Consider the following 12,368-nt stretch of genomic DNA (forward strand, 5'->3'; position numbering starts at 1 on the left):
ACATGGAGGTTGATTCTGGATGTTAAACTGAGCCTTAGTGTCTAACCTAAGACTTCTCTGGCTCTTAAAAAAGCTGCCCCAGCTTGCCTCTAAAATCACATTATCCTTATAATGTTGCAGGGATGTTCCTTGAAGATGGTTGATATTACTATGCACTTTACCATAATAGCATCCAAAACTGCATGTCTGATCTGATTTTTAAAGCTTGCCTGTCCAAATCACAGTTTATTTAGTATTTGAGAACATGAAGTATGCCCTACATTTAGGAAGAGGGCATTTATTTTAGATATGATACAAAATATTTCTGTACTCAAAGATCCAGTGCGAAACTTCTGCCTTCCTCAGTGTGCTGCAAACCATCTGGCCCAACTACTCCTCAGAGGGGTGACAGGCATTGGAAATGACAGTATAAAAAGGTCAATTAAAGGTCAAGATGCGGCATCCCTGCTTATAAGTCTGTTTTATAACCAGTCACAAACTCCTCACAGAAGCTATAAAAGTCTGTGGGTCAAAAATTCTGTTTGGTTATGTACTTGAAGTACCACCATTCAACAAAAAGAAATGAGCAGTTTTATTTGAGGTAGCCAAATCATCTTTTTTCCAAAAACATGGCAATACCAGATGTTTTGTCAGAAAGTGTGAGTGGAAGTCCATTTAAAAACAGCTGTATGTAAATAGATGTTATGACAAAAGGTGCACCCACCAAAGCTTGACTCTGGAATAACACTTTTCTTTTTACAGTGATGTAATCTTAAACGTGTCACTTTTGACCCTGGAAGAATTAATATCACAAGTACAGACTTCATGCAGGGCTGCTAAAACAACCTGGAGATACTGTAACTCAGAAGTCAGATTGTGTCACACTAAGTTTGGCACCTTGGATTTAACAGAATCCACAGGCATCTGCTAAGGCGAGGGATCACAAGGCCAGGGAAAAAGAAGGAGGAGAGAGGAGGAGTAGAAAAAGTTGGTGTGAAACTGGTGTTAGATTTCACAGCTTCCTCCGTCTCATCACGCACGCCCTACATGTATGACAGAGCAAAGGCACGTAAATCATCTGACAGCCGTGGTCACGAGTCAGAGTATTTCTGAAGCCTCTGCTACAGATACTCATCCGTTCTGACTAAAAGACTGCAACTGGCATGTCAAACGTCCAAATGTCAGAAGAACAGAAAGAGAGCAGGGAGACAGGGAAGGTGTGCCTGTGTATGAGCGACCGTGTGTGTGTGAGAGGTTGAGAATAGAGAGTGAAGAGCGAGGAAGAAATCAAGAGCAGTGACAGCCCGTGTGGGAATATTTGAGCACAGAGGGAATATTGTAGCAGGTGATGGGCTGTGAAGTCTGCACTGTCGTTGATGGAATATTCACTCTCCATCGAGCACCCCCATCAACTTAAATAAGTGTGCCCTGTGGACAGAATGATTTTACACAACCAGAGAAGTATAAAAAAGTACATCATAATTCAATCATCTCTTTTAAAATTTAGGTTAGAAACAAAAGCGGTACCATTACTTTTACCTCACAAAAAGTTTTGCTTTTAAATGGTTAAATGTTGAATCATGTATAAGACCGTGACCAGGCTGATGCAGATACGGCTTATTTGTGGTCAAAGAGGCTGATAACCAATATTTGAAGCTGATATTAATCTGCAGTCAAAGTGCAAATATTGGTGTCAAAATTTTGAACAATACGAACTCCACTTAACTTATCAGGTACCTTAAAACATGGGTTTCTTAAACAGCTCCCAGGCTTAACAGCATGTTTTATAAAGTTAAATGAAAACTTAAAAAAATAAATAGCTAAAGTTTTCTACAGTAAATAGAGTTTTCCAAAAATTCAATGTAACTGCGATAACGGCATTAACTGCTCTGCTGATTGGCTGTTTCCTGAGCCATGGCTCTGCTTGTAACCAATCAGATGGTACTGTGGGTGGGACAGTGCAGAGCGACTGTATCAGTGCCACAACAATGCAGATATAAATTTGTTTCTTATCAGCCGTCGGATTTAAAAAAAAAAGGCTGATGCAGATATGTCTCAAAATGCCAAATATCAGCCCCGATAATCGGCCCGGCCGATAATTGGTCTATCCCTACTTTGAGCATCTTGTAGACCAGGGGTAGGAAACCTAAGGCATGTGTGCCATAGCTGCCACGTGAGGTTATTTATGTTGGCATGCAGAGAATAAATACAAGAAAGCAGATGGCAAAATTAATGAATACCATAAATAAATGAATAATAAAAGTATTGTGTTTTTTTTTTCTATTTAACATGCCACCAGAGATTGAGCACACTATAAATGTTCTTACTTAAAAATTTAACAGACAACGTTAAATAATAAGATCAAATCAATAAGTGCGTGAATGTGTCTTGCAAGTGCTTCACCGAAAGCACTTTCACTCAAGGGGAGGTCAGTCAGCTAGCTTGCAATCACATCCATTTAGCGGTGTTATCAAGGCAAACAAACCAAGTTACAGTCGTTCTTTCCGACATAGTTGGACAAAGGGGTATGAATTTCTGCCAGAGGAGATCATGGGATATGCACCCTTTGTTGTGAAACTGTTGTATGTAGGACATCAAGTGCACAGCATCTTTTTGAGACCAAACATGAAAACGGTGTTAGCAACACTGTTATACTGTTATGTATTTTTATAATAATTGACGTAACTTAGCATTTTAATTTAGTCATATGCTATGTTCAGGGTTGATTTATCTGGCAGACAAAAGGATAGCTTCTGTCTCCAGCTTGTGTCTAAGGTCTCACTGACCTTGTGTAAACTTTCACCCAGTCTCATCGCTGCATGCTCTGATCACACACTTTGATAGCACATCTTTCTGAAAACTGACACCAGCGGTGGGTTGAGACAGTGGTGTCAGTCATATTTTTTGGCCAGTTACTCTTGGGTGTTTAGTTTAACTCAACCTCTGCAATGATTGTTGTAAAATTATGTTGCTCCCAGATATCAGGGCTCATTCTTTTGGGACCAGCACTGTAAACCTTACCTGTGACCTCCTGGGAAACCTGGGATCCTCTTCTCATGATCTTTGGCAGTTGTTGGACTAAAGAAATGGGTAGATTTTATTACAATACTATTTCTCACTGCACAGCGAAGCATGGAAAACCATTCAAGGAGACTTTCCTATCAACTGTCAATGATTTTATAAAAGAAGTAAGTTATGGCGCTTTGGCATGAGTGTACTTCTCAAGTCATGGAAAAGGTTGCCTACCCTTGTTGTAGACTTTATTAAAGATTTTAGTGTTAGATAATGAAAAAAAAAGTGCAGGCTGTTTTTGACTTGCTTATCAACCAGTCATTTTACAGTCAAGTTGTTTCAAACCAGAGCAATGTCATATCCCTGCTTTTGGGATTTAACTAAGTCCATTTGACTCCTCCTTGAGGGTTTTTCTTAATTGCCCTTAACAACAACCATTACACACTGCCTCTGCATAATATTATACATCCTACCATCTGCCAGTGCTCAGCTCACGACACTGAGCTGCACTGAATCCATCAACATTGCAACCCGTTCAACTCTGACCAGTGCAAAGTTAAATCAAGGCTGCAGGACAACTTCCTCAAACTAAACTGTGATAAATCAGACATTATCTTCATCATCAGCCAAACAGCCTATCAGTAACTCCAATCCGTCTCCCTTCACGTGGATCTATGAGTCATGTTTCGACAGCAGCCTCTCCTTTGAACATCACATCAATCAATTCACCAGACCTGCTTTTCTCCCCCCAAAGAACACAGCTTGTCTTTCGTCCATCACTCCCCCTCTTTGCTGCCATAACTTTGATCCATACCTTCATCACATCAAGAAGCAACCACAGCTTTTCCCTCAACTCATCCAGTTCAAAGTTCTCCTCCTTCTCCATAAAGAATCTACAATTAGGTTTCTTTCTAACCATTTATCTTCTTCCTTTTACCTCCTCCTTCATCAAACATGTGGCAGCATGAATAATCACTTAAAATCACCAATCAGTACTTTTTTAAAGAACAAAGTTTACAACTTCACCTGCTGTTTTATGTTTTATGTTTTTTAAATGCCTACCGTTTTCATTCTAACTTGGAATCACCTTCTTGTCCTGAAGCTGAACACTAACAGATGTGTTGAAACAGGGGTCACCTGCATCACCTGTAGTTTGTTTTTAGTCATAATAAGTTAACATTAGCCTACTAGCTTGTCCATCGATCATTTTGTTTACTAGTTTTTAAACTTAAAACTTAGCCCCAAAAATAAGGCCATTTGCGTTTGGTAGATTATTTTTTTTGTTGTAACAGTTCTTCGTGGAAATTGTAAGGAACATGCATTTGTGGGTTGCTGAGTATGTGGGTTGCGTACATGAAAATTTGCTGATTTTTACCTTCCGATGTCAAACAGCTTATTCTGCTGTTGGTACTGACTCTTGTTTTGAGCTTGTAGACCTCCAGAGAGCACAAAAAGTATAAATAATTAAAAAAAATAATCTACCAAACATAAATTGCCTGACATTTTGTGCCTGGTTTATAAAAGTAAAAATCTACCTTTTTTTTTTTTGGAGGCCCCCCTGCAGAGGAGTTACAGACGAGTTTTGAAACTTCGCTGGCCGTTACATTCAGACTTGTGGACAAATGTACTGTATGTCATTCCTCTCTGTCTGTCTTTGGTAGAAGTTGCTGGTCATATTTTATTCCTCTGAGTATTCCTAAATGAGCAACAGGGTCACCTTGATCTCAAATTGAGGATCATTTGACCACAGCTTGAACATGTTATTCTTGTAGAAACTGTGTATTTATTGGCTGGTGTCGGTTTTGCTTGTTATGGTCTGTTTTTCACTTTTTGAGAATTTTTTTTCTGCTCCATTACCAGGACTTTCTTGCAGAGAAGCTCATGTTAGGAACTTTTGGTTTGTATTGATTCAGCAGCTTTTTGCTTCCCGTACATCTACAAGAAGCTGATTTAGTTTTAGTTTTTTTGTGTGTCTTTTTTTGAGGGTTTAACAAAAATCTTATCCTGCTTTCTTTGGTCCGTCAAGCATTTTAATTACTGTTAAGGGAGGCTGTAGAGGCCCTGAGGAGAAGGTTACAGCCATTGACTAAAGATCCTGTTGTACTGGGATGAGCAGGCATCTGTCCTCCCTGAATGATGTGTTTACAGATTGGCGGGAGCTGTTTTTTTGTTTCTGTTCTATATTCAAAAGGTAGGGTTTTGAATTCGTTATTGTCAGTCCAAACCAAAAAGCATTCACTGAATGCAAGATTCACTGAAAAATTCACATGGTGGGTTGCTGTAGATGGTTCAAGTAAGCTAATGAAGTGTCTGTTGAAGGTTTGGAACATTATGGATGCAAATGAATTACACAAGGCTTTTTAATTGATTCTAACCACATAAAACACATACTCACCGTCTCTCAGCCAAATACAATGGAAACTGATTGCCTGCTTTAAGCGATGTCTCATCTTCTGTGTGTTTCAATCAGAACAAATGAGTGTCTGATTTAGCAACAGCCAAGAAAGGAAGTGAGGGAAATGCTTTAAGAACTCTCTCCCTCTTCTTCAGTCACTCTGCGCCACTCAGCATTCACACTGATGTTGGTGTGAAGCCACAGAGAACTCGTTATGTGTTGCAGATGGAGAAGCTGATTGATGGTTCAGATACACTTTGGATATATTTGGCTCCGTTGCCACCTGCTCTTCAATAATGAGCAACGGCAGGGTTCATCTGTAAGTTATCACTGACTCACCTGCCTCTTTTCTCCACCTCTGCTGCATGTGTCTGTGTGTTTGTGTGTCAAGGCTGTGTGTGTGTGACATGGACAGACTTGGAAGAAATGAATTCATTGGAGAGGTGAGGGTAGCTCTGAAGAAACTGAGGGAGGGAGAGAACAAGCGCTACAATATGGGCCTGGAGAGAATTGCACAGGTACATACATTCTGCCTCTGCATGTGTGTGTGTGAGAGAGTACAGAGTCGTCACATACATACCAAATTGGTTTTTGTGGACATATATATCAAGATGTGTCCTATTTCCATTGTGCATGCTTGCCTGGAGGTTATCACAAATCAATTTCAAAAGCTGCGTTATAAGGTGTAATAGATATTCACCTGGAGGCTCTGTAAGCTATAACCATCATCTCTTCCTTTTCTTTCCAACCCCTTCTACCATCTCTCTCTCTACCACATTTCAGAATAAAGAGACTAACAATCAAACGGTGGAGCAGGGAGCGGTTGTTGCAGAGGAAGAGGTAAAATATAATCAGCTTTTATCATCAACAATATAATCATCACCACTTTGTCGACCAAAACATGGCTCACTATAATTCCCTATTGCTCATTTATGGAGGACACAATTTGCTGTCTTTTCAGTAATACTAATTTAACTCCTGTTTTCACACACTGAAGGAAACATTTAAACTTTAATTAGATGTTTTTAATCAGTATCCACAAGCTCTTAGATGACCAGCGTGAAAGGAAACTACTCAGAGGACTTCTTAGAGCTGGGGTGCAAATTGTCTCCTGGCAATTTGTGAACTGCTTTCCTAATTTCCTTCCTGGTCTTTCAGTTTTTTCCCCCTCAGGGGTACATCTTATCCCCATGTTAAGTAGTCCTGCCTACTCCTACCAGTAGATGGTGTAAGTTGCTGCCTTGTGTCATTTTAACTTAACTTTCACCTGAAAATGAAATGATAAAAAGTGGAAGTTTGCATTCAATAAAGGACAATGGCCAAAACCAGCAAAACAGGAAAGTTTCAATGATAAAAACTTGAAGTAAGTGTTTTTAAATTGAAGAGAAGAGACGTTCTTGAACAGAGCTTAGAAAACTCCTAGTCACCAGAAGATTAAAGGTAGCAGAGGTGTGTGTGCACACCACAACATCTGCAAGAATGACTGTCTTTCAAACTCCAGAAAATTTGCATCAAGACATCTGACACATAACAGTCACAGTATTTTTATGTTATCGTTACGATTGCACGAGATAAAAAACATAAAGGCTCAGCATTGCTTTGTTAGAGACATTCAGATTATTGCTCTCAAGCTCAATACCATTCATTTTTTCCAGTTCATGATTGGATATTTTGTTTTTGCTCTGTTTTAGTTAAAGCAAAGGTATAAATGATTTACAAACCCTCAATTTTATAAGCTTTTTACACAGTATCCAACCTTTTTTTTTGGTGCAGCTGCAAGTGTTTTTCTCCTCAGGTGGTCTTTATCTCAGGTCTCCCTTTGATTATAGAGACGGAGGCTAATAGCTTTTGGTCTCTGATTAGACTCAGTTTATGGTTCAACCTGCAGATTAAAAGCAGAAGGGAGCAGTGTCACTTTGCCCGGCTCCGATAAGGCCTTTAATTACAAGCTTTAATTTGAATTTTCATGTTGCTGAAATGGACACATACCATATCTTAGTTCAATAAAACGTTTCATCAAATCTCAGTTTGTATATTCCCATGCCTTCAGTGGAAAAAAGGTGTTATTTTGTGGGTAAAGGTGTTTTAAAGGTGGATTTTCTCGTCATGTATCCTCTAAGAAAAGAAACATCAGGTTGAAAACAGGTGCTGTTTTCTGACGGACTGTTTTTCTGTCCCCAGCGTGGTCGCATTCTGGTGTCACTGTGCTATAACACGGAGAAGGGCTGCCTGCTGGTTGGGATCATACGCTGTGCCCATCTGGCTGCCATGGATTCCAACGGCTACTCTGACCCCTTTGTCAAAATGTAAGTCACGTCAGTTATTCATGAACGATCCTGCTTTCCTACAAATTATGCTCATACTCAGGTATTTAAAATAAGCTATTTACATTTGATTTATAATACCAAATTACAGGGTAAGGAGTTTGACATGCTGAGTTCATCCATAGTTTAAATGAGGTCAAAGTTAAAGTAAAATTATTCTTCTTGTTGTTTTGTTTCTGTTTGTTTTTGTGGGCTTATTTCCTCATTCATACGGGTGAATTGTACATTGGAAAAAGCTTCCCATGGTCAACCAAAAATCAATTTTGTCATGAATGATTTCACATCCAAAAAGCTGTTGTTCTGTCTGACTGTTATGAGACATGATGAAGGATTGTTTGATGGAAAGGAACTACTTGAATGTGTGAGCCTAAGGCCAGAACCTGTTATTTGACTTTTTTTTTAATACTCTCGACCAGTGGCTCCCAAATAAGGGGCCATAATTCCCTGATTGCAACTAGGATGGGCATTTCAAGCAAAGAGCTATTCCATTTTCGCTTGTAACTATTCAGAAATTACTCGAAGATGGTCCCCTCCTGGTCTGGCTGTATTCATTGTGTCAGTTTGTTGCTGTAGTCAAGTTGAGTACGATCTGGTTTGGACACAGTTTGTTTTATTTTGAAAGTCACTGGGTATCTTGGATGGTTTCCGCGCACAACTTTCTGTCCTGCTCGACCTGCTTTTTTGTGAAATTGGCGCATAACAGCTACAGGATCCAGCATAAAACTGTGACCTGCTGCAGACAGAACAAAGCTATCGTCACATGAACTATTCGATTCTTTTGATGTTAATGACTGATTTTAAATATTTGAAAATCATTGCCCATCCCTCATCGCAACATGCCTTCAAAATGAAAAACTGTTTGCACTTGCACATTTTTTCTGTTAGAGTAAAAATATAAGCAAAATTTGGGTTAGATTTGATTTAAGAAAAAAAACATTCAGTTGGAAAGTGTGTGATCTAATTTCTACTCCAAGTGGACACAGCCAGAATAATGAGGGTATGAGTGGCGGCAGATTAATATATGTGCACACAGGTAGTCAAATTTTATACTCATCGTCTGAGTTAAGTATCTTGGGGTACTTTTCTTTGCTTCTGTTTGTTTTGGGATTGACCTATTAATATGGTAACACACACATAATAACTATTAGTGTATTCCCTCTGCATGGGGTCACTGGCTCTGCCCTGGACTGTGTTAAATTCTCAGCTAGAAGAGGAGTTTTTGTTGCATACCTTTGTGGACTTTGTTTTAACCTTAAAAGGAAAAAAAACCCACTAGCTTCAATTTGAAAAATCATCTTTGCTACAGACAGCAATAATGCTGCAAGAACAAGGGCTATAGAAAACATATAAAGATGACCTGACATTGTCAGCTTTTTGTGTGAGAAACCTGGAGTCGTAAATCTACACCTATAACTTACTACTCTTAACCAACCTCATCAGACAACGTGTCGAAATGAGACCTCAAGAGTTGACCATATTGAAAATATGGTTCGTACAAAGCAAATCAACTACATGTGCGCAGTATGTGAGTGTTATAGTTATCATTATTGTACAGTGTGTTATGAGTGTTATGTAACTCTTCAAAATGAAGCGTTAAAGAGAAATCTCACTTAATCTTTTTAATTTACCCAGCGTCCAATGTCTGGACCTAGCTGAGGTTATACATTGCCAAAGAGTGAAATCTTATCAAGTGTTTTTGTCTTATTTTAAGTGAGATTTGTCTCGTCATACTTGATTTGAGCCACAGTCAACTGAACATACCAGAAAGATGTCTTGTTTCAAGTTATCTAAGGACAAAAATGAGGTCTGAATTGCTTGTAACAAGTTAATAAAATCTGCCAATGGAACAAGAAAAATTTGCTTGAAAATTTGCTTGAAACTAAAATTATGTCATAATAGAACGAACTTTTCTCCTGTCCCATTGCAAGATTTTTTTAACTTGATACAAGCTATTTAGACCTCATTTTTGTCTTTAAATAACTTGAAATAAGACATTTTTCTGGACTTGTCAGGTGAATGTGGCTCATATTCAGTCTAAAAAGGCATTTCCTACTGAAAATAAGACAAAAACACTTGATAAGATTTTATTTTTTTGCCGTGTAGGGCTTTGACACACCCATCTCATACACCTGCAGCTACAGTGAACAACCTTTGCTCCATTTCACAATAGCTTCACCCCTCAACCAGCTTGACAGGACTGAGGGGGCGAAGCCATCAGAAGCCTTTGCTCTGGCACCAGCATGTCACAACACCCACAGACACAGAGAATGTGAAAGCGTGGGCAACATAATGTAAAGTGTCTTTAAGATTGATTGATCCCACAAACATCATCTCAGTGAGCTGATTGAGAGTGCAACCATTAACAGCCCCCTCCACTGCCCACCCCGACCAGTCACATCAGGGTGTTTGATACGACACCTACATATAATTACACTGAAAGTGTTGGATCGTAAAATGTTGGTGTCAATGAGCAGAGAAACAATCTGACCAACAGAGATATTTTTATTGTATATAATTTGAAAAAGAGAGTTGTGAGTTACTTACTTTTGATTATTCTCTGCTGGAAACAGTCAAATAAGCGTGTAACACTCGTGAACTGCTTAAAGTACCATGTAGTGGGGAGTGTACCGTGGCTGCTGTTATGAATCACCAAGAAAAACTGTTATATGAAGAGGACAGGAAAGGTTACTGGCAGCTGATAAGAAGTCCCAGTGGGCAGGGATGGAAATATACATTTTCTACTGCAATTCAATTGGTAGGCGTGCTTTGTCTATTTTTCTTGCTGATGCATATCCATGTGATGGCTGCTTCTATCAAGAGTCGTACTCAGGGACCACTGGTGTGCCCCGCAGGAGAATGGTCTGCAAGCTGTGACTGTGGTGAGCATGAAGAGGAGTGTGAGGACTGTTTTCTGGGCGATAGAGAAGAATGCTTCCTTCTCTTTCTCTGTCTTTGTTGGGATATTGTTGAGTATATTCTTTTTATAACAGAGGTGAGAAAAGCTCCTCTTCCTCCTTCTCTTCTTTGAGCTCTGGGGCAGATATTTGTGGTTGACCAGAAGTCATTATAGTTTAGTTTTAGTTGGTTTTGACATTTTATTTTCCATTACAGTTTAGTTTTAATTAGTTTCAGTTTAGTTTTAGTTTTTTCATACCTTATTAACCAGGTGCAGGATTCAAAAAGGTCAGAGTAAATATTTTGTCATACTGTTTATTTTCAAGTCCAACTTAGTGCTCACTGCTCAGTCAATGCTGATTCAACACATGAAAATAATATAAACTTAGTGTAAAAAATATAAGCATAGATTATATAAAATAATGTTGACAAAAATTACATAAAAATGATTTAAACATAAATGATAAAAAACAATATAATATGAGCTTCAATAAATAAAATCTTGGACTCTGTAACAATAAAGGCAGACTCAAATACAATAAAAACTTGGACTCTGTAACAATTAAACTATTACAGATGCTCTAATTCATTGCTCCTCTACGTTTTGTCGCAGCACAGCGCACAGCCAGTCAGTGCAGTAAACAAGAACGACCCAGTGTGTCACTATGATGGTGCTGTGCTGCACTGACAACTGCCGAAAACTGTCTAAAATTGGTTGGGGAAATGTGTCGGATTAATTTAAATCCTAAAGGCTATTAATATTGTCAAAAACTATAACTAAGAGAATTTTGTCTATTATTTTAGTTAGTTCCAGTTAGTTTTGTGAACACAAGATTACATATTTTAGTTTACTTATCGTTGTAGTTTTCTTTTCTAGTTTTTATTAGTTTGAGTTAACTGCAATGTATTTTAAATTATAGTTTTCGTTTTTAGTTTCGTTTTAGTTAACTATTATAACCTTGAGTACACCTCAAGGTAGCCTAACTCTCCTACTCCATGAAAAGACCCACCTCAGACACAAAGTCACATTCTGTAAGTGATTAAAGTCTAAAAAAACAACAACAAAGAAAAATTCCAAGAGGGGTTGCTGTCCTTTTTTTCCGAGCCTTTATCAAGAAAGTCTTGTTGGTGCTCCTGTAGTAGCTTTATGTGATGTACAGAAAAAAAAAAAATCCCAGTTTTTCCACACTCTGGTGTTTTAGAAAAGTCATATTTTAGCCTCAAGCTGAAATGTTTAGTTTTACCTACTGTCTCTTTAAGACTCCCTTCTCCACAAACCCCCTTCCTTTCGACTGGTCAGCTCTCAGGTGGCAGACCTTGTTGTTTGAGGTGCGCCCCTCCAACATGTCATGAACTAGCCAGGAGAAACCTGTGAAATGTCTTCATCATTTCAGCAGGTCTCATGACGATCTCAAGCCAATTTTTATCAGACACTGATATGATGGACAAATTAAGTCGTAATGATAAGTGACATTTAAAGATAATGTTACAAACAGCAGTCAGATCGTTAGATAGGCAGTCGAGGTGTAAATAATCACAGATCACACTCAGTCCGTGCCCAGTTCTTCACCCTCTGCTGATGTCAATCACTTCTTACAGGTTACAGTGCTGTTATCAGATGGAGGAGGGGATGCTATATCTCAGCCAGCTGCTCTGTTAATACTCTTCTATAGGATAACTGTATTTTTTCATACACAGAAGCAAAAGGCTTAGCCTTTTTGTTCAATGGTACACACAGACATTAGCATATAAAAAAGGCTGCA

General features: G+C 38.7%; 1 protein-coding gene across 2 annotated transcripts in view; it reads left to right on the forward strand.

Moving 5' to 3' along the window:
- doc2g (double C2-like domains, gamma) overlaps positions 1–12,368 on the forward strand; it is a 98,396-nt gene that overhangs the window by 64,429 nt on the left and 21,599 nt on the right. For both annotated transcript variants that reach the window (XM_074688775.1, XM_074688765.1), the window contains exons 6-8: positions 5,778–5,904; positions 6,170–6,226; positions 7,568–7,692. In XM_074688775.1, coding sequence (XP_074544876.1) covers positions 5,778–5,904; positions 6,170–6,226; positions 7,568–7,692 — 309 coding nt within the window. The remainder of the gene's footprint in view (positions 1–5,777; positions 5,905–6,169; positions 6,227–7,567; positions 7,693–12,368) is intronic.

Source organism: Halichoeres trimaculatus, unplaced genomic scaffold, assembly GCF_033239565.1.
Source record: "Halichoeres trimaculatus isolate MK-OKI-2021-1 unplaced genomic scaffold, fHalTri1.1 fHalTri1_scaffold_2, whole genome shotgun sequence".
NCBI lineage: Eukaryota > Metazoa > Chordata > Actinopteri > Labriformes > Labridae > Halichoeres > Halichoeres trimaculatus.